The sequence below is a fragment of the Sebastes fasciatus genome, chromosome 12 (genome assembly GCF_043250625.1).
Source record: "Sebastes fasciatus isolate fSebFas1 chromosome 12, fSebFas1.pri, whole genome shotgun sequence".
Taxonomy (NCBI): Eukaryota; Metazoa; Chordata; class Actinopteri; order Perciformes; family Sebastidae; genus Sebastes; species Sebastes fasciatus.
Window position 1 is genome coordinate 19,492,684 of NC_133806.1, and position 19,303 is coordinate 19,511,986.

The window sequence follows — 19,303 nt, forward strand, 5'->3', positions numbered from 1 at the left end:
ATTGTAAAGACATCAACGTGTGCTGGGAAATTATGATAGGCATTTCTTTTTTCTTTCTTCTGTTGTTTTATAGACTAAACTGTTCAATAAATTGATTAATCATTTGGTATAGACCAAGGCGATGATAATAAACTGCTTATTTTTTCTGAACCAACAATACAAAACCCAAATGTTTTATGACATAAGACAAAGAAAAGCAGTAAAATGTCACATTGGAAAAGCTGGAACCAAAGATTTTTTTATGCTTTTAGTTGAAAAACGATGAATCGATTATCAAAATAGTTGCTGAATTCTTTAGTTGATCGACTACCCAATTAATTTAAACATTGTTTCAGCATAATAACTATAAATATTGTAGCCCTAATACCAATTTTTTTTTTTCTAAATAAGCTACAGTAAAGCCTTAGAAGTACCCTGTTGAGTTTTTGCTACTAGTGGTGCTGTACAGCAAAGCTTTGTTGCGCTGTCCGTGTTCTGTTGTAGCTTGTCTTCTACGAGCACAAAGTGTCTGTTTTTATTAAAAATCACCAACTTGTCAGACACTTGCTAATTAAATGAAGCTTGTCAGTTGCTTAACGTAGTTACAGAAGCACCAGCGGGATCCTACACGTATTGACCAAGGTAAAGCAAGGACATTAATCCTTCCTATGAACACTTTATCTATTAGCGTTAAATCTTTTTCCCCTCTGTCAGCAGTGTGATGCTTCACTGGGTCCTTCCAAAGCCAGTCAATTGTGCTGCTGTTCCAAACTGCTGATACAGCGAACTGCAGAATGAGAAAAGGTCCCCATCTTCTCTTTCATGAGAGGTTGAGACCCATAATTTCACAATGCTCTTTTGTTCTTTCTAAGTAATTGATTGGGAAGATGCCCATTGCCATCATATGGAATATTTGTCTTTAAAAGTGGATATTAGCCTATTTCTGCATAACGTCAGTTAAATAATGTCATCCCTCAACTCATTATTGGCACTTGTTCATTATAGCTGGGGTCTCTATTTTCAAAATGCGCTTAGGGGCTTAATAAAATAAACAAATAAACAAATAAACAACAAATTATCCTCAGCTTCTACAAAACTGACTTTTATTGATTGAGAAAAGAAACTGATTTGATCACATCCTTGATGTTATTACTGTTACTGTATTTAGCAGTAGGTTATCCTATACCATTCTATACTTAACTAAGGAAATTGTTGGCCTTGAATGTCTAAAAAAGCAACCCTGTCTTCCTTCCTGCTCCTTCCGATTGAGCGTTCCTTAGTGAGACAAAGCCAGGAGGACATATTTAGCTTTAACGTGCTACCACTGACCCAGTTTCTCAAGTAAATGAATTGCAAAGTGAGAATGCCTAAAGTCAGCCTTGTTAGCGAGCTCGCTCTAATACCGCTGTCTTTAACCGGGGACTGCCATAACCAAGGGAGGTTCACTGTTACTGTAGGCCTGCGGCTCTGCAAAAGAGAGAAAAAGTGATGACACTCTGTTGAGGTTGTTACAGTATACCCTTTCCAAAATAACACCCAGTCAAGTACAGAAATTCAACAGCTGCATAATCTCATAAAGATTAAAGAAGATATTAAATAGCAGAAACAATAACATCACCACATTGAATGATGAATATAACCTATGTTTTCTGCAATAATACCTGCATTTGTCGAGCACAAATCAGAATTACACACAAGAGAGATGTGATCCCTGGTAGCGTTCTTTCAGACATGGAAATTTGTGGGGAACATGGTGGGGACAGTAGAGCAGGCATGACTTCAAAGGGACATTAAAGGACCATAGTAACAGCATACTGTCTCCTACACCTCTGTGTAAGATATCTGTGTTTCTGGTAATAAACCAAAACTTTTAAAACACTGCTGTTTTCTGCCATTTTCTCCGAGATTCTTCAAATACTTTTTCTATGCAGCTGGAATTAATAATATTTCTTGTACTACACAATAAAAAAACATTTTAAAGCTAGTTTCTATATATTGGAATTATTTTTATATTGGGAAGTACCATGATGACCTAGTCAAGATGATGAGCACCTTCAGCCACAGACTCATCCCCCCTCGGCACAACACAAAGTGCCTGGGTCAGTCCTTCATGCTGATAGCCATCAGGCTCCACAACCAAGGCTGACCCCCATATGAGAACTATGAGGACTTTAATAACTTTAAACATGCACTATCTGGAACCATCTTTGACTCTAACCAGAGGCGCACTTTACACTTACTTTACACTATACATCCTATATACCACTTTATAGACTGCACATATGTACATATTACATTTATTTATTGTACATACTACATGTATTTATTGACGCACTGCACACACTATGTTCACCCATTCACTCTGTATCTTTTATATCTCTATTATTGTTTTTATAATTTTTGTATACCTTTATACCTCTCCTGCTCCGGAGGGATATTAGGCTCCGGGACGAATCCGCAAAACGGGTCCGGATAGGAGTCCACTTGCACGGCGGGATGGATCCGTAACAGATACGGATCACGGATCCAGACCAGATCTGGTCCAGACACTGCCCATATCTGCTCACAAATGAGCTTTGACACCTGAATTTCCCTCCAGGGATTAATAAAGGTTCATCTTATCTTATCTTATCTTATCTTATCGTACCTAAAACTAATGCAGGCTACTATTACATCTCGACAATAAATTATATTTAATATATAATTTAATATATATAAATTATATTTATGTTTTTGTTGAAACATAAAGCAGCTATAACCGAATATATATATATATATATATATATATATATATTTTATTTTTTTTACAATAACAATGTATCTTACAACAGTAAATTGGAGATCTTTCATTTTGGTACCATTAATGCACCTACAGTGAGTTGTGCCAAACACCAATTAAACCTAAAGAAGAAGATAGATCTGTCACTTCCGGTTGCCATCACTGTTTGACTGACAAGAGAATAACAATCTGCTAAAAACATTAAAACCTCTAGCCCGCACTGTTAAACCCATGGATTATTGTTTTCAAGATGGATAAAGGACTTGCTGAGGAACCGGTACATGCATCCAAAACATTGGTAAGTCTTGTCAAACAACTTTTTCCCCCCAAAGTTTGGCTCCAAAGTCATTAACTATTAACGTTAGCTGAGCCATTAACTAACCAGCTAAGTAGCAGAAAACTGTGGTAGAAATACCGGTATGCGAAACTCCTGGACAACTGACGCTGAAATGAAAAAAGCTACCAAGACGTACTGCCCGGCTACAAACATAAAATATATTTTGTCTAGTAGCTAACTTACTTTTTTCCTTGATTTTGGTCCCTGAACTTGTACTGCTGTTGTGTGTTCCTGCTTCTACCACAGGGGGCGCTGTTGAGGTTGAGCACAGGTTAACTTTATGTGCTGTGAAGCCGTGTTGCTTTTGGGATTTCCTCAATCTTTGTAATAATATTAAAATCATAAAAGCCCCTAATATATTGCTAGACAGGTGGGTTTTACTTTGAAATGGATAGCTGGGCTTGGTCGAATCTAATTGGGTTGTTGGGCAGATTTACAGTATGGTACTAACGTGCTATTTAGTATGCTGAAACAGTTTGTGAGATATTTTAGTATGTACGAAACCTTAGTATGAAGTGTGAAATATTACAGTATGCAAGTGGACGGTGGACACTAGGTGGCATAAATATCCCATATTCTCTTAAAGGTCCCATATCGTGCTCATTTTCAGGTTCATACTTGTATTTTGTGTTTCTAATAGAACATGTTTACATGCTGTAATGTTAAAAAAAACTTTATTTCCCTCATACTGTCAGCCTGTATTTACCCTCTGTCTGAAACGCTCCATTTTAGCGCTTTTTGACAGAATTGCAACAGAATTGCAACAGAATTGCATTGCAAGGCAACAGTTTGGGTCCATGTGTACTTCCTGTCAGCTGATGACATTCACATACACTGCAACAGGAAATAAACTGGGACACATTTAGAAGGTTTATGTTTAAAACCGTGTAATGGTCTAAATATTGTATATTTGTGACATCACAAATGGACAGAAATCCAAACGGCTTGTTTCAAACACGCAATTTCTGAATGGGGGCTGTGTGTATTTATCTGTATATTGAGTGCTTCGATACTTTCACAGTATTTATAAATCACTTAATATAAAAGTCATGAAAATCTTAGTTTTTACAATATGGGACCTTTAATACATCCATGGTTTATTCACACAAAAGTATGTTGAACGATAGTACACTTATTGGGTATGTAGTGCATAGTATGTGATTTCAAAGCAATTGTCACTATATTTTAAAAAAACAACGTAATTATCATGGCTTTGAGAATAGTTAACGTCACTCTGCCCTGAGTCGGACACTTTTTGATTACATGCGAGGCATTTTATATTACAGTGCAGTTGCATGGATGCTACTTTGCCTTTTCATAACTAAACTTGGCTAGCTTGGCACAACTGCACTACACAAAACCTAGACTTCTGCAAAGTTGCACAGGGCAAAAAAATAATTGACTGTTGAACTGAACTGTGACGTTACCGATTCATTTTCAAGATCGATATTGATCAGGTCTGCAGTGGTGTGTACTGCTTCCAGTAAAACAGCCTCCCACTCCAATAACAGTTCTTCCTGGCAAGTTGCCTTTACCAGCCTACTCATGGCCTCTGTTCATTACCGAGGTAACTCCTGTACACACAGCCAGTGATTGTGATGGAAGCATTATGACCAGGGTTGGAAATTACCTTTTTTGTCCACCTGCCACTGTGGCTGGTGGATTCCAAATTTTACCAGCCACTCAATAGATTACTATTGTTTTTTTGGCTGGTGAGTGAAGCAAATCTAGCAGCCACTTGCATATTTTACCAGCATTTGGCTGGTGGCTGGTGCTAATTTCCAACCCTGTTTATAACCTTAATTTAGTGTAACAAGTTAGGGCAGCAACGGGATAGAGATTTATAATGGTGGCAGACGCTGGCAGTCAGTATCATCATCATGGAATGGAAACAAGATATTACAATAGAGAGGCTTCCATTAGCCATACGAACTCAGATGTACAGTGCTGCTGATATTATTCAGTGTGGTAATCCAGTATATTGGAACTCCTTTCGACGTGCTTGGTGGCAATATTGCAGGTACCAATCATTTCTTGCCTTCCTGTACATACTTGTGTCGATTAAGATGAGCTTACATCATTGATGTCGGACATTGCAGATGACAGATGAGAATAGCTGGAGTGCAGACTGGATTTCCATGTCCTTCAATTCTGGCTGCTTTCCCTCTTGTGTTTCCATTATTCTGCCCACCCTCGTATGTCCTCATACGTCCTCCTTTGGATGATATAAATCAGTATCTTAATAACTCTTGGATGGTGCGGACTATTTATAGAAAGTCTGAGGATTAAGGTACGGTGTAAAGATACTTTGTGTGTATTGTGTCTAATTTCTATGGTAATAATGCACAAAGGCCTAAAGCTTTCTACTGGCATGATGATGACCATTTAATGTGACATTGACCTCTACTGGCCACAAAAAGCCATTGCATTTGCATGTGGCTACTGTACATTTCCTGGCTATGATATGATTATGTCCTCTTATATTTTCTCCTTGTAGTGCGCCTCTACTTACAGTCTCCTTGCCACGCTGGGTATTTGTGACAACCACCATTATTGTGGGTGCTACAGCTTACTATGATTGATAATGAATCATCTCAACCTATATCTCAGGTTGTATAAGCTCTCTAGTAGTTGGACTGCAAGTTCAGGGACTATTAAAGGAAGCTGTCAGCGAAATCTTTGATAACCCCGATTCTTGAAATTTATGCATCAAATATACTGACTCAACAGGGGACAGACAGTATTAAACTATGTGGCTGTCGGTTTTATTGGAATGATTCCAGTACTACCATTAGGCCTAAGTTGTGAAGGTTGAATGGATGACTTTATTTAGGTGTCAGGCTGTGAATAGGGCCAAATCTACTTACAATGATATGAATGACATTTTGCAGTGTATTTAGATGAATTAGGAGAAATTCATTCAATTTATTTTACATTACATATGCTTATTTGTTGATTATTCTGATCAGAAGACTTGAGGCCAAAGATCATCTTCAGTCATCTTTATTATCACAATTATCAGTCTGAAAAATAAGGACAACATGCAATACAGAAATCTCACAGGAAAATTATACAAATATATTGAGATGTGTTGCTGGTTGTATGACAAAAGGTTAAACTTTGATGTTATTCCCACTGTACATGAAGGAGATATGAAAACATACAGTAGCTGAGAGTAATTCCCAAGTCATATTCCCAACAGTGTTCTTTTTCTTTGTTGAGGTAAGGTAATGTTTAGTTCATTAGAACTACAAAAGAATGAAGCAAAGTGTAATACAACACTGCCAATAGCAGTGATCAACATTTGCCATCAACATATCACTGATTTCAAACATGTCACAAAATGAAGATTGCTTTCCTCTTGGATTTCTACAAAACTATTAATATCACTCTTTATATGGGAAGGAAAGAAAGTTTGGAAACTATTTTTACTTATCTAAGTACACAAGCAGTTAGAATAAAATAGTTTGTATTAAAGTTTGACTAAAGTACATGGCGCGATGTGATCATTTTTGTTGTTGTAATCCATAAACCAGGTTTACATGCATAAAAGAAAGGCAAATGTTTTCTTGATTCATCCACAGAGAAACAAACCAGGGGAAGGAAATAATTTGTCCTTTCACTTCTGTCCATTAAAAGGGGGGCTGCCTTTCAGATTTTTTTTTTTAATTTTCTAATCAAACAATCTCACATCAAGTTCCCTTTATGTTCCTTTTTGGACATCCTGGAATATTTCCAAGTGGACGGATCAGTAACATCGATGCCACTTGTAGAAGTACTGTCTCGTCTTGTTTGCATTTTCATGTATCGCTGTTTCCTCACAACACCAGTTCTTTACTGAGTGAATGTTAGAAAAAAGCTCTCCTTCCATCCACCCTCCCATCCAAAAAGCTATGTAAGTTAACAGGCTTGTTTGATGAAAGTCTTGCAGTAATCCTACAGGGTTTGCAAAGGCATGTGCTGGTGCCTTAGTGTCCTGTTTTTGAATTAGGACATTTTCCCTGGCGGTACCATTGCTGCATTTATTGTAGCCACCTCAACTTATGTACACGAAGGGAGAGCGTGTCTCCCACTCTATTTCACCTGAGTTCTTGTTTGCTGCTACGGCCCGTGGCCCTGCAGGAAGAAACCAACCGAGGTGGGACAGGCACTTGCTGTGTTGTGCTGAAATGAATGGCTAAGTCGGGAGTTGGAGTGTTGCAATAAAATTGCTGAAGGAGCAGGAGGGAGACATTCATTTCACAGGTGCAGAGTGGAGTTAATGCTGGTAAGCATCTCATGCCTGGATGTGTGGGCCGTGTCTGCTCCTTATGTGTCGAGGCGGCGTTTTCTCTTGGCTTTGTGTGCATACAGGAAGTACATAGTGTGCCCCGTGGTGATGAATAATACAGAAATGATAACTAGAATGCCAAAGTGCTGCGGCTGTGGAGCAGAGATCACCATGATGAAGTGAAGCAGGTCCATCAGGTAATTCATAGAGCTCTGCACCCCGTTTACCACACCCCTCTCTGACTCACAGATGTTCTCCTGCAGGAGCTGAGTCACTGTCAGGTCGAAGGACCACAGACCTAAAACACAGATGTCATTGGGGTTTAAAAGTTGACCTGGTCCTTCCTATAGGCTACTTCATTGATACAGACATTGACATTTTTATATATACTATACAGTGACATTGCAACTCTACTGTCGAATATCAATAAAAAAGTTAAAATGCCAAAAAGGAAATACTGAAATTGTCATCAAAACATGTACTGAGTGGAACATTTTACAGTTTTTTGACAGTGCTCTCTGGTGGATATAACGACACTTTCTAAATTACCTTCAACATGTCATTTTTGTACTGCAATTTCTTCTTATTTATTGCCAAACATAGATAGCAATATATTCATGATAAGCTAATAACAGCTGGTAGTATATGCCATGCAAAGCTCTACAGTTCACAGTATTCTTATGTATTGTGTATCAATAGGGAATGGGAATGTGACTTCACCAACAGCAAGTCGGCCATGTTTGGAGGATAAAGGGCAAGCTTACTGCAAGTGTCAAAAGATAACACAAATCACTGCACAGTGAATACGATTCAAAAGCCGAATTGCAGTGCATATAGCACACAGTCAGACACAAAGGTAGGCTAACGTTATGAGTTTAATTTTGCAAGATACCGGTAGATTAATAATGCAGTATTAGCAGACGTTTTGTTAGTATTCAGTTAACATAACATTAGCTAGCTTATCTTTGTCCGGATGATTGGGTAGTTGGCATTTGGCTTGTAGATCTTAATGTCATATACCTACCTGTATGTAAATTGGACATCGGCCTCCAAAGATTAACATATTTTGAACTACTGACAGTTGTTCGCTAACGTCAAAACACATCAGTGACCGTAATAGGTGGCAAACTAGTTCGTAAGGATCGATATCATAAACTAACAATTTGGTAATATATCGCCCCTTTGTCTCGGTCAGCTTGGGCATTTGTCTTTCGCACGTATTTTATACATTTCTGATGATGAACAGCAGATGAATAGACCAGTGACAGATAGTGATAGTCTACCATAGCTCCTTATGCCACCTTCCAAAAACGTCAGTCGTGCCCCAGAATGCTCCGCGATTCCCATTCCCTATATAATACAGTATATGGACTCATTTAAGTTTTAGTGAGCAGTCACTCAGCTTTGGATGTCCTACTACTCACCAATGCGTGCTGTGATGACACCCAAGAACAGAAGGATGATGGAGATGTATGATTCTGGCGCAGTGTCAGAGGGCACGTTGTCGAAGAGCACAGTGTTGTTGGTCCAGTGGATGGAGGAGCGGTCGGGTAGCAGTGGCTGATTGCTGCCTCCCCTCAGAGCATAAGTGTGTTTTTGCCTTTGGCTCACCATCCCTCCGAGCTCAGTGGAGGAGTTTGAGGTAATGTAGGGCTTCAGCAAGCTAAGATCCATAGGGCTGCCGGGGGCAAACACAGAGCACACGCACAGCAGCAAGCAGCCCAGGTGGAGGCAGCTTGAGATGATGCCTGTGTTAACCAGGCCATAGGACTTCCTGAGTCTGGTGAACATCACGGTGCCCATCAGCCCTGTGATAGCTGATACACCCATCAGTAGACTAAGGAGAGAGCCGCTTATGCCCTGAGTGTACGCATAGCCAGTGGTGATGCAGTCAAAGCCCAGCACTGTGGTGTAGAGGAAAGCCAGACCCATTCCTGCCAGGAAGACAGGCTGGCGATAGTAGGCCCTCCAGCCGTCCTTGCAGGTGCTCACCAGCCAGCGAAACCTCCGGAAACACAGCGGCAGGTTGGTGATTTCTTTGAGGTGCAGGCTCGTGTTGCAGTTACCTTCGGTCAGAGGTTGCAGTTGAGGTTGTGCAACATTACCTTCCCCTGATGAGAAAAAAGAACGTCATCCATCACTTCTGTTCAATTTTAAAGGCCCAGTTGGTGTTCTGCACCCTTTCTGCTCCATGTCATGTGAGATTCCACATCATCTGTCAAATATAGACCATCTATACGTATCTACATGGGCTACAAATGTAGAACATGTGAACTCTGGCAGTTGGGTGCAGTACATACATTGAAGGTGGCGTTTTTCAAATAATGTATGCTTCAATGAAGCTTTGGAGCTTGTTCATTTTTATTCTATAATGCCTTTAGTCTTTTTAATGTGATTGTCCGCTATTGTATAGAATGAATGAACTTCCAGCACTCGCTTAAATTTCACTACATCAGTACCCTTCATGATGTCTACTGCTCAATCCTGCCATAGAAGCGTTGTTTTCAACATTTGAATTGAATTTCAAAGTTCAAATTTGAGTTGATTGAACTTTTAGCACTTTCTCCTGACCTTCCATAAAGGAACCATTGCGATGTAAGTGGTGATAGAAGCTGAGGAGAAAGGGATTGTAATGTATACTGTAGTATACTGATACTGATTCCAGCCAGTAGATGCTGTATGTTGTCTCTATATTGCAAGCAAGCGCTGTTAACACATTTTAGCCTAATGCACTGCTCTAAATCTTATTGCTGTAACTTCATTTTTATTTTTTTATATCTTCAAGGTAGGGCTGACCCGAATGCTTCGAAGCTTCGACCAATGCCATGGCAATCAACCTCCAAATCAGTATTTGAATGCTTTGTTTTTTTTTATATAAGAATGTAATAATAAAGTGTAAATCCCCAAATAGCCCATGAAATAAGGAATAATCCCACAACATTATTCATATTCAACATTAATTATTATTAGTTATACTCAGACGGATATCGCTGTCTGTTATGTGTAGAGGTGTGTACAGTAGTGCGGCAGCAGCACTGTCCCTGGTCACTGAAATGGGGAGATGGAGACAGACAGACAGAAGAACATGTCAGCCTGCCGCGAAGCGAAGCTTAGAATATTTCTCACCGAAGCTTCGAAGCCCAAAAAATGGCATTGGGGACAGCCCTACTACAAGGTCACTTATCATGTGTAGGATTCCCTGATGCTCACCGGACTTTATGCACATTTTCGGTAAATCTCATAGCATTCTAATGTTAAAAATTGGGAAAAAACATAGTCCATACCGTGTGACATTCTCCTCTCAATCCTCTGCAGAAACACCTGATCCTCCTCCAGCACTGGTGGTTTGACAGAAAGAGCAGGGACGATGCGGTACACCCGTGACAAGAAGAAGAACTCCACAATGAGAGACACAAGGTTCCAGCCCAGGATGAAGCCACAGCCCACTACATTGGAGGCCAGGGTCATGACCTGTCCCACTGCTAGGGGGGCCAGGATGTTAGTCACCTGATCTATCCGCCTCATGGTCGCATTCATTCCTTTTGTTAGGATCAAAGACACAGAGGTTAATGTGCTTCCACTAGAGGACGGTCAGCAAGAGCAGAAACGGACCGGATATCTTCTGTAATTCAAGCATTTGTTGTGCGCAACCAGTGATCCGTGACAAACATGGAATGCAAGTAAATATGTGCATTAACAGAGAACGAATCCCCTCACCAGCTAGGTGACCTCGGTTGTAGCCTGTGATAACCACAATCCAGTCCCTCTGAATGGCAATGGTCAGTGCTGTGCTTGCGAGGTTTGCCACATCTGCCAGGACGATCACCACCGTATAACAAACCACCTTGTGTAAGTTTTGCGATGCAACATGTTACTACGACAGCACAGAGTAGCCACAAGCTCAGAAGCAGAGACAACAGGGACACAGGAGGACAGAGGGAACAACAGCAGCAATAACTCCTCTGTGTAACAATCATGGTGAGTATCCCGTTTGCAGATCAACATGGTATCAAATGAAGAAATGTAACTATTAGTCAGATATGTAGTGTCTACTCACAGTAAGCCATCCATCCCAGATCTGTTCAATCCTTTGCTTATATGAGAACACCAACATGAGCACAATGCTACATACTGTCACTGAGATGTTCTGAATGAAAAGAGACGCATGTGCAACTAAAACAGGGGACAAAAAAAAACTGTTTTAGACTCTCACAACATAGATGCTGTAAAAACTGAATGCTAGCCTTGACAGATGTGGGCCTTGTGCCTGAAGTCTTGCTGGTGTTGAGTCTAGCTATCAAATCAGGGGCTGATTTACACTCAAGACATGGGGTGAATGCAATTCACCACATGGGGGGATAGGAGACCAGACTTCTGGGCCCAAGATTGAGATCAACTGATCTCTATCACCGACTATTCTATGATATACTGTACTACATGCTAAAATGTTCAAATGGGTGTGAAATTGTTGCATACCTTTATTCCTGGGATTGCGATCAACCCAGTCCCCTATCAAAGCCCCAAGCAGGAGCACTGACCCAGCCACTACCAACCCAAACACCGCAGTCAACAGCAGGTTACGGCCATACAGCTCAATCAGGAACACAGAAATTGCAAAGTGCCACATGCGGTCGCCCTGTTTAACACAACACAAAAGGGCATCATTATGTATTCTTCTGCAAGGTGCTGCATGTATGCTGTCACAAGGTTTACAGTAAGTAGACTACCTTGCAGTTATTTAAGTTTCGATGTCTTATCTATTTCTCCAGGAATCTTTTTTCTTCAGGAAATGATTCTTACCCACATTGACAATGCTCCACTGACATAGATGAGAAACTTGGGACCCTTGAGGTAGATAAGAGCTGAACCTTCACGAGGAAAGGCATGAAAAACGAATAAGCACACATTATATTTGCTACAAATAGCACAAATTCCAGTTGGATTTAAAGTTGAGTTCACCTGGTATACTCCTAGATCTGTGAGCTCTCGCATTCCTGATGTCGTCAGGCTCAAACTCGACCACGACCCCGCCACACTGGGAGGCATCTGCTCGCTGGGACATTTCCTAGTGTCGGATCATAGGTCACAAACTGTTGAACTTGTCGCACTCTTGTCCCATTGTTGATAGTACAGTGTTTCTTTACTGTAGGTCACAGCATCACTTGGATGCTTTGAAAGACACCAAGGTTACTTTGTTGTTGATGACTAAAAGAATGTTTAAACCACTTATACAATAACTGGTTATTTACTTATTAACATACTAGGAAGCAATTCATTAGACGGCACCAAAAATCAACATGTGGCAACATATATTCACTAATTAAATACACAATTTATTTTTCCTAGCCAGCAACTACATGCAACAAAAGTTAGAATACCATGTCCTTTTGAACTCCGTAAACTGCTGTAACCTCTTCAGCAGGTCTGCAACACTGTCTTACCATTATTGATAGTAGTCTACATCTAATTTCCTTCACATCAGTCACTTCAAATTAGTTTCAAATGTACAACAGGCATAAATAATGGCTGCCATAGATCAACAAGTCAGATAGTGAATAAAGAAATGAAATAAAACAGAAAAAGCACATCAAACAATAAGATTTAGCATTAGCGTGACACCATGCATCGCTCTATAAATGCAGTCTCAAACCAACAATAATTAAAGCACTCATAAGTCAATGCAGGGTCAATCATCACCTTTGTTCTGATGTTACACTCAATCCTCGCTGTTGTTCCTCGACAATGTATCTTGTGCCATGTATCCTACATTGGGATGCTAGTCTTTCCTGAGAGCTGGTATTCAAGCTGTAGTAGTTTGACAGGCTTAATAACATCACAGTGTTCAAGTGCACCATTGTATGAAAGTGCCAGAAAAGCAGAACAGGCAGAGGGACAACAAAGGCAGCCAGCATATTCCAAAGCACGTGACACCGGGGGGGACAATATCACTGTCCACCCACACCACAAAAAAGGACAACTGTGTAACTCGTATGGCTCTAAATACACACATGCGCATGGTCAGTGAGCACATGCATGCACCCGCACGCATACAAGCACAGTCCTGCTACTCTCATACACCCACATGCACTGTTGACATGCGAAAACGTTACATAAAGGACACATCATGCAACACTACATCACTCTTGCACGTAACAGAGGGTAGAAGGCAGATAATTATATTATATCATATAATAAACGCTGTTCCCCAGACAGACGGGAATGTGATTTACAAGATGATGCATAATACAAATATCAGCTCATGTGGCATTTGCACTGAAAATCTTTTTTTTTTCTCGAGAATTAATAATACGCTTATCACAAACCATTCGGAAAAGTTATCCATCACTCTCCGTTTCTTCCCATTCAAAACATCAACACAGGAAATGGAAACTGTTGTCTTCCTTTAATCAAATATGAACACAAACCTGATATTCAGTTCTAGCCTCTGTTGTTAATATTTTTCTCAGGGATATTGTCCTGCGTCGATTTGATCTAGTAGACCGTGTTTGCATTTCCTTCACTAATAGAAATACACTTGTATAAATTAAGAAAAAAAAAAGAATGTGTTTTGAATCTAGCAAATATACTGACATTACAGCTGCTACTGCCGATGTGTTATTCTAGCGATAGTGTCATTTAAACTGTAATGTAATTAGAAGCTTGTAATACCATACCATACAAACGATAGAAAACAATATGAAAAATAATCAGTAAAAACTTTTTTGTTCAACTATTTGTTTTCAATTGAATATACACAATAAGAAGTTAATAAATGACAACATATCTCAAATATGTACCACTGGTAGTCCTGACCACTAGTCGGATAAAACAGCTAAACATTTTCATTTACAATTCTCCATGAAAGATTTCATTTGCATATGGATTTTGGTTGTGCCTGTTCATGATGTACTTCTTCAGGAAGCCTGTGAATTTGTAGAGAGCCACAAGAGGAATGGATACAATAGGAAGGATAGTTAAGAGCACGCAGATAACAAAAACCCATTCAGGATAGTGCTGAACATCAGCAAGGGGGAAGTCCACCTGTAGGGGTAACGGAGTGGAGAGTCAATGTCTTTCTATTCAATAAATTCTACACAGTGCTGTTGCAGAGCCACCATAAAATCTTCCTTACGTAATCTGGGTTCCAGGCGTTGTATGTTGGTCGTTTTTCAGCCTCGACTGCGACGTATGCCACAAAAACCACCAGAAGCATGAAAGGACTGATAAAGCGCCAAGTGGCCTGCCAGAAGATGTTTGGTCTCCGACCTGTCATCCATTCAATGTCCTCATTAAACCTGTGGACAAATGGAAACACTTTGTCGAATCGTTCAAATACATTTTTATATTGCTAGCATAATGATAACCAAATGATGATGATGATGATGAATTACATCGTCACCTGTTTATTCCGTAGATGTATACCACACTGATGATCTCAAAGAATGCTATGATGAGCAGAGGCACAGATCCCACGTAGCTGTTGAAAATCTCCAGCCAGTAGTTTCCAGAGCCCATAGTGAAGATGAGGGACACAGTAAAGGCGGCGAGGCACATTAACCCTTCAAGCAAAGAAGGAAATATAAGAAACGTTTGTTTCATGTTATGACGATTAATATACTGAATTCAGTCATACAGAAACCTTTATACTTGAATACAATATTTGTTTCACACGTGAAGACATAATTTCACATGGAAAGAAACCGTACACAGGACTTAGGGAATTACAGGGTCTGATATAATTTACTGTGAATCAACAAGTTGGCTTTTTATGACTTATAACCTCTGTGTGTAAGTGCGTCATAATCACTGTTATGTAGAGAAAGTAATAGATATTTTGCACCGAACCTTGTCAGATTTTTTTTTTGTAGTATCATAATACAACATTTTCATTGTCCCAAATGCCATGATTGCAAACACCGTATGAAATTACCACATCTTTTGGTTTACCTGTGAAAACTTCTTTGGGAATCCAGGGTGGAATCATGTGCAGGTCCAGCAGAGGAGTAAGGACTCCCTCTAGGTTTCCAAACATGGAAGTGATGCCCAGGCTGAAGAGCATGACGAAGAACAGCACCGCCCACACCTGAGAGCCCGGCATTCTTATCACCGCCTCCGTAAACACAATGAAGGCCAGTCCGGTTCCAGAGGCGCTCTACAGGTATGATGTGATACGTGATCTCATACACTTTCATCTCACAAAACGTCACAGAGAAAACAGTTAAGGCCATTTTAATAGTAACAGATGTACTGTACCTGGTCCAGGAAAGTCTGTAGATTACAGGTCTTTAGATGGAGGCTTTCAACCTCTGAGGGATGAGTTGTGTTGAGATAGTTTAACCAGTCATCATAGTTTTCAACGGTTATGTTTTCATCCCCAATGTTGAATGAATTAGTCAAGCTCAGTATGTTCCTAAAATCACCAAGAAATTAAATCAGTTAACACTACTATTACAAGCATCACTGCTAATCATTATAACTGTAGGGCTGAAAGTCTATTTATTAATTAACTGAGAAAATAGAAAAAGTGTGAACAATATTGAAGTGGCGTCACGTTGCTTTGGGGTCTGACAACTTGTAATTACATAATCGCCCGTTGCACATCTAATAATAATACTGTACAATTATCAAGCTACATATATATAACTATTGCACACCATAATTACCTACATTATATGGTACATACCAATTTTGGCAGTCGTTGTAGTTTTCATTTGCCTTAAATCCAATAATGGCAAAGATAGGAATCGCTGCATATAATGATGTAAAAGTGTTCACGCATCCAACAATTAGGGCATCTTTCTCACAATCATTCCTGCAAAGAGAAAAATATTGTTTCAGTTTTATTTTTGAAATGTTATTTTGTACATCATACTGTCTGTCATGAATGAAAATGTGTTCATAAAATTCTTACTTCTGAGGATTATAACTGGAAAAAGCAATAAATCCCCCAAAGGCCAAACCCAAAGAGAAAAAGATCTGAGTAGAAGCATCCAACCACACCTTAGGATTTTTCAGGGTTTCCCACTGTAAAGAAGATATTAATTAACTAATAAATTAGTTATATATCAGATTTTACTCATTAAATCTGGTCATGAAATTATTTCAATAGAAGACTAATGACAAACTTACATTTGGAGTGAAGAGATATATTAAGCCATCTGTGGCCCCATCCAGAATCAGGGATCTGACCAAGAAGATGGTCAAAACAAGAAACGGAAAGGTGGCTGTGACATAAATAGCCTGTTGAAAAAGTTTTGATGCTGATCAAATAGTTCATATTCATAAATATTTTTGTAAGCCTTTGTATGCACTCCCTTTTAACTTCATTAGAACAAAAGTGTCGTCAATTTGCAGGTGGTTTTGTAAGAGTGTTGTTAAAAGCCTCGAGGTTAAAGAGCTCTAAACACTTTAGTTGCTGTCGCTTGATTAGATGATAAACAACAATCTTCCATCCATCACCTTTATCACCTTTAATGCAACCTCTACCAGGAAGTATATAAAATATTTTTTTAGCATTACATCAAACAGGTTAAATTACCTTTCCAATAGTCTCAATTCCTCGTATGAAGCAGACGTACACGAGGCACCAAGCAGATGCAAGACACAGCACAAGCCACCACTGTAAGGACCCGCTGGTCTCGATGTTCGGTGTAATGTTCAGCGTTTCACGATACCAAAAGTAGTTGACTGGGGAGCTCTTCTCACATTCACTTACATAGCCTGTATTAAAGAGATTAGTCACCATGATTAATTAATGGACCTGTCTGTCTTTTACTTTAGCTATTATTCAACATTTATTGTTCATTTATATTATGGTGATGTTAAAATTACCAGTATGATTCAAGTTTAATGGGCAGTCCCTCCAGGGAAGTGGGCTTTGAAAGGAGTGGAAGAAGTACCAGAGGATCCAGGCCAAGATCATGTTGTAGAACAGACCAACTAGGAAGGATACTGCCATGGAAGACACACCTGTGTATACACATTGACATGTATGTATATTATGGATGGCAGTGACATCAAGGTAATCATACAGAAGGTTTACACTGCTTTATGTTGTACAATACATTCCCCTTTTTGGCATCTTGGTTCCCTGATTAAAGTTAATTTATACCAAACCTTCTCACCTAAACCTCCCATATAAGGGGAGATTGACATCCACACTCCAACACTTCCCATGCGGAGCCGTTGTCCGATGGCCAGTTCCATGTACAGCAGAGGAAGTCCCTCAAACACCAAGGCAATGAAATAAGGAATCAGAAACGCCCCTTGAAATAAAGCAAATGTATAAGTGATAATAATGGCCAAAATGATTGTGATAATTAAACAATAAACACAAGTTTTTCATTAAGCAATTGACTTCTCCTTGAAAATAAACATTGGCATTGCCTTTATGGTTGAAGGTCATTTAGTTTCTGATTACCAGACATTTTATTATCAACAAGCAGTGCTTTATCACACTCACTCGTATCCAGCAATAGATCTTTACAACAGACATACAGTAGTGTAACTGTTTTCCTTCAACATTTTGACTAATCTCTTGTATATTTTGCGCACAACTGTATGGAAGTAGTAAAACAATGTTGTCCCATTTTTTAACGGGATTATAAAGTATTCATTTTGTATAGCAGCGAACTATCCAAGTGGACAGCTATGAAGGAAAAGAAACACATGCTACAGTCACTGAAGTATTATTTCTCCCTAAATCATTGGTGAAATCCAAGTAACATCATAATCCCTCTGGTCAGACATGTTTCTAGATTGACTTTAATTGGAAAAATAAACATACAGACTGCTATCATTCAAATATTTATTTTTTTAGATCAAGAAGCAAAAGACCAAAAAGAAGAAAAATCACTGATTAAGACATGTTAAAAGTCACATAAAAATGTTATGTATTTGTGGAAGTGATGTTTAAGTTTGACTGTAAATGTTTGCCCTTTATGTAACTAACAGTAAGTTGCACTTGTACATAATCAGTACACAGTAAATTATAAGTATTAATCAATATGATTGGCAAGTTTATCTTGAAAAGTTGTAAAATCAAAGTCATTTTTCTTAAGAAATGTCAGTCAGAAACATCAATCGTGGGCTGGAAAAACAAGATCATTACAGCAAAAAAAAAATTAAAATCATGTTAAAATCAACCATGTGTCAGTCATGCCACACATGGTAATATACAGAGAGTAAGATAGTGATGGTTAAATAAAAGCTTAAGAGAAAACTAGGTGCGACTATTGTGTTATCGTGCCATATTGCGTTGTCTGGAGTGTGTATGTTTATATGCGCAAAAAAGTGGGAACATTTTAGTAGGACAATTATTCTGGAGAGGGAGGTTGTAATTTACACAAAATATTTTCAAGAAATTTTTGTTGTTACTTTTATAAGTTAAGGGAATGAAAATGATAAAATGAATTAAACAATTCAGTTTTTAAATAATAGCATTTAAGAGCAGTTTAAACACTTTCTCATTTTGTCGAGAGAGCCTTTGGATATTAGATAGATATATAGATATTTGTCCAACTTTACTTTATGTGTTAACATCAGGAAGCACACTGTAAATGAAATGCTCTTACCTCCACCATAGGTTTGACACAAATATGGAAATCTCCACACATTACCAAGTCCCACAGCAAAACCTATGCAGGTTAGCAAGTATTGAACTTTATTGTCCCATTTTGGTCTTTCAGTGATCTCTTTAGGTTCGTCAACCTGAGTCTGCTCAGCACTTCCAGCTTCTCTTTCCATTACTTGTTTGTTATTTCAGTATATTTTAAGAGGCAAATCTTTCTGTCTGACTTGTCCACTCTGTCTGAAGAGAAGGGGAGGTGTACGTCTGGTGTACGTATCAGGAGACGAAGGGGCGACATTTGCTTTATCCGCCTTATATATCTTGTTGGCTCTTGAGGCTGTGGGAGCAGTGTGGTTTGTTTGTTTAATA

General features: G+C 39.1%; 2 protein-coding genes across 2 annotated transcripts; both read right to left on the minus strand.

Moving 5' to 3' along the window:
- Positions 1–6,188: 6,188 nt before the first annotated feature.
- LOC141779205 (ferroportin) lies at positions 6,189–12,502 on the minus strand. The gene is made up of 8 exons (XM_074653911.1): positions 12,325–12,502; positions 12,160–12,233; positions 11,842–12,031; positions 11,423–11,538; positions 11,083–11,209; positions 10,650–10,904; positions 8,790–9,470; positions 6,189–7,663 (listed from the first exon to the last, which is right to left on the minus strand). The coding sequence occupies exons 1-8, from the start codon at positions 12,425–12,427 to the stop codon at positions 7,404–7,406; spliced, it is 1,806 nt and encodes a 601-aa protein (XP_074510012.1). The 5' UTR covers positions 12,428–12,502; the 3' UTR covers positions 6,189–7,403.
- Positions 12,503–13,699: 1,197 nt separating this feature from the next.
- Positions 13,700–19,281, minus strand: LOC141779204 (sodium-dependent neutral amino acid transporter B(0)AT3-like). Its single transcript, XM_074653910.1, has 12 exons — positions 18,939–19,281; positions 17,490–17,630; positions 17,197–17,334; positions 16,904–17,085; positions 16,495–16,605; positions 16,277–16,389; positions 16,049–16,177; positions 15,619–15,775; positions 15,313–15,517; positions 14,765–14,924; positions 14,498–14,660; positions 13,700–14,406 (listed from the first exon to the last, which is right to left on the minus strand). The coding sequence occupies exons 1-12, from the start codon at positions 19,108–19,110 to the stop codon at positions 14,212–14,214; spliced, it is 1,866 nt and encodes a 621-aa protein (XP_074510011.1). The 5' UTR covers positions 19,111–19,281; the 3' UTR covers positions 13,700–14,211.
- Positions 19,282–19,303: the final 22 nt, after the last annotated feature.

Excerpts from the sequence above, each read along its gene's own strand:
- LOC141779205 (XM_074653911.1), bottom strand. The coding sequence starts at position 12,427 with ATGTCCCAGCGAGCAGATGCCTCCCAGTGTGGCGGGGTCGTGGTCGAG. Across the intron at positions 12,032-12,159 it reads CATTGTCAATGTGGGTAAGA|AATGATGCCCTTTTGTGTTG; the intron begins ATCATTTCCTGA and ends AGAAGAATACAT. Across the intron at positions 11,539-11,841 it reads TCGCAATCCCAGGAATAAAG|TTGCACATGCGTCTCTTTTC; the intron begins GTATGCAACAAT and ends CCCCTGTTTTAG.
- LOC141779204 (XM_074653910.1), bottom strand. The coding sequence starts at position 19,110 with ATGGAAAGAGAAGCTGGAAGTGCTGAGCAGACTCAGGTTGACGAACCT. Across the intron at positions 17,631-18,938 it reads GTGTCAAACCTATGGTGGAG|GGGCGTTTCTGATTCCTTAT; the intron begins GTAAGAGCATTT and ends CTTTATTTCAAG. Across the intron at positions 17,335-17,489 it reads CCCTTATATGGGAGGTTTAG|GTGTGTCTTCCATGGCAGTA; the intron begins GTGAGAAGGTTT and ends GTGTATACACAG.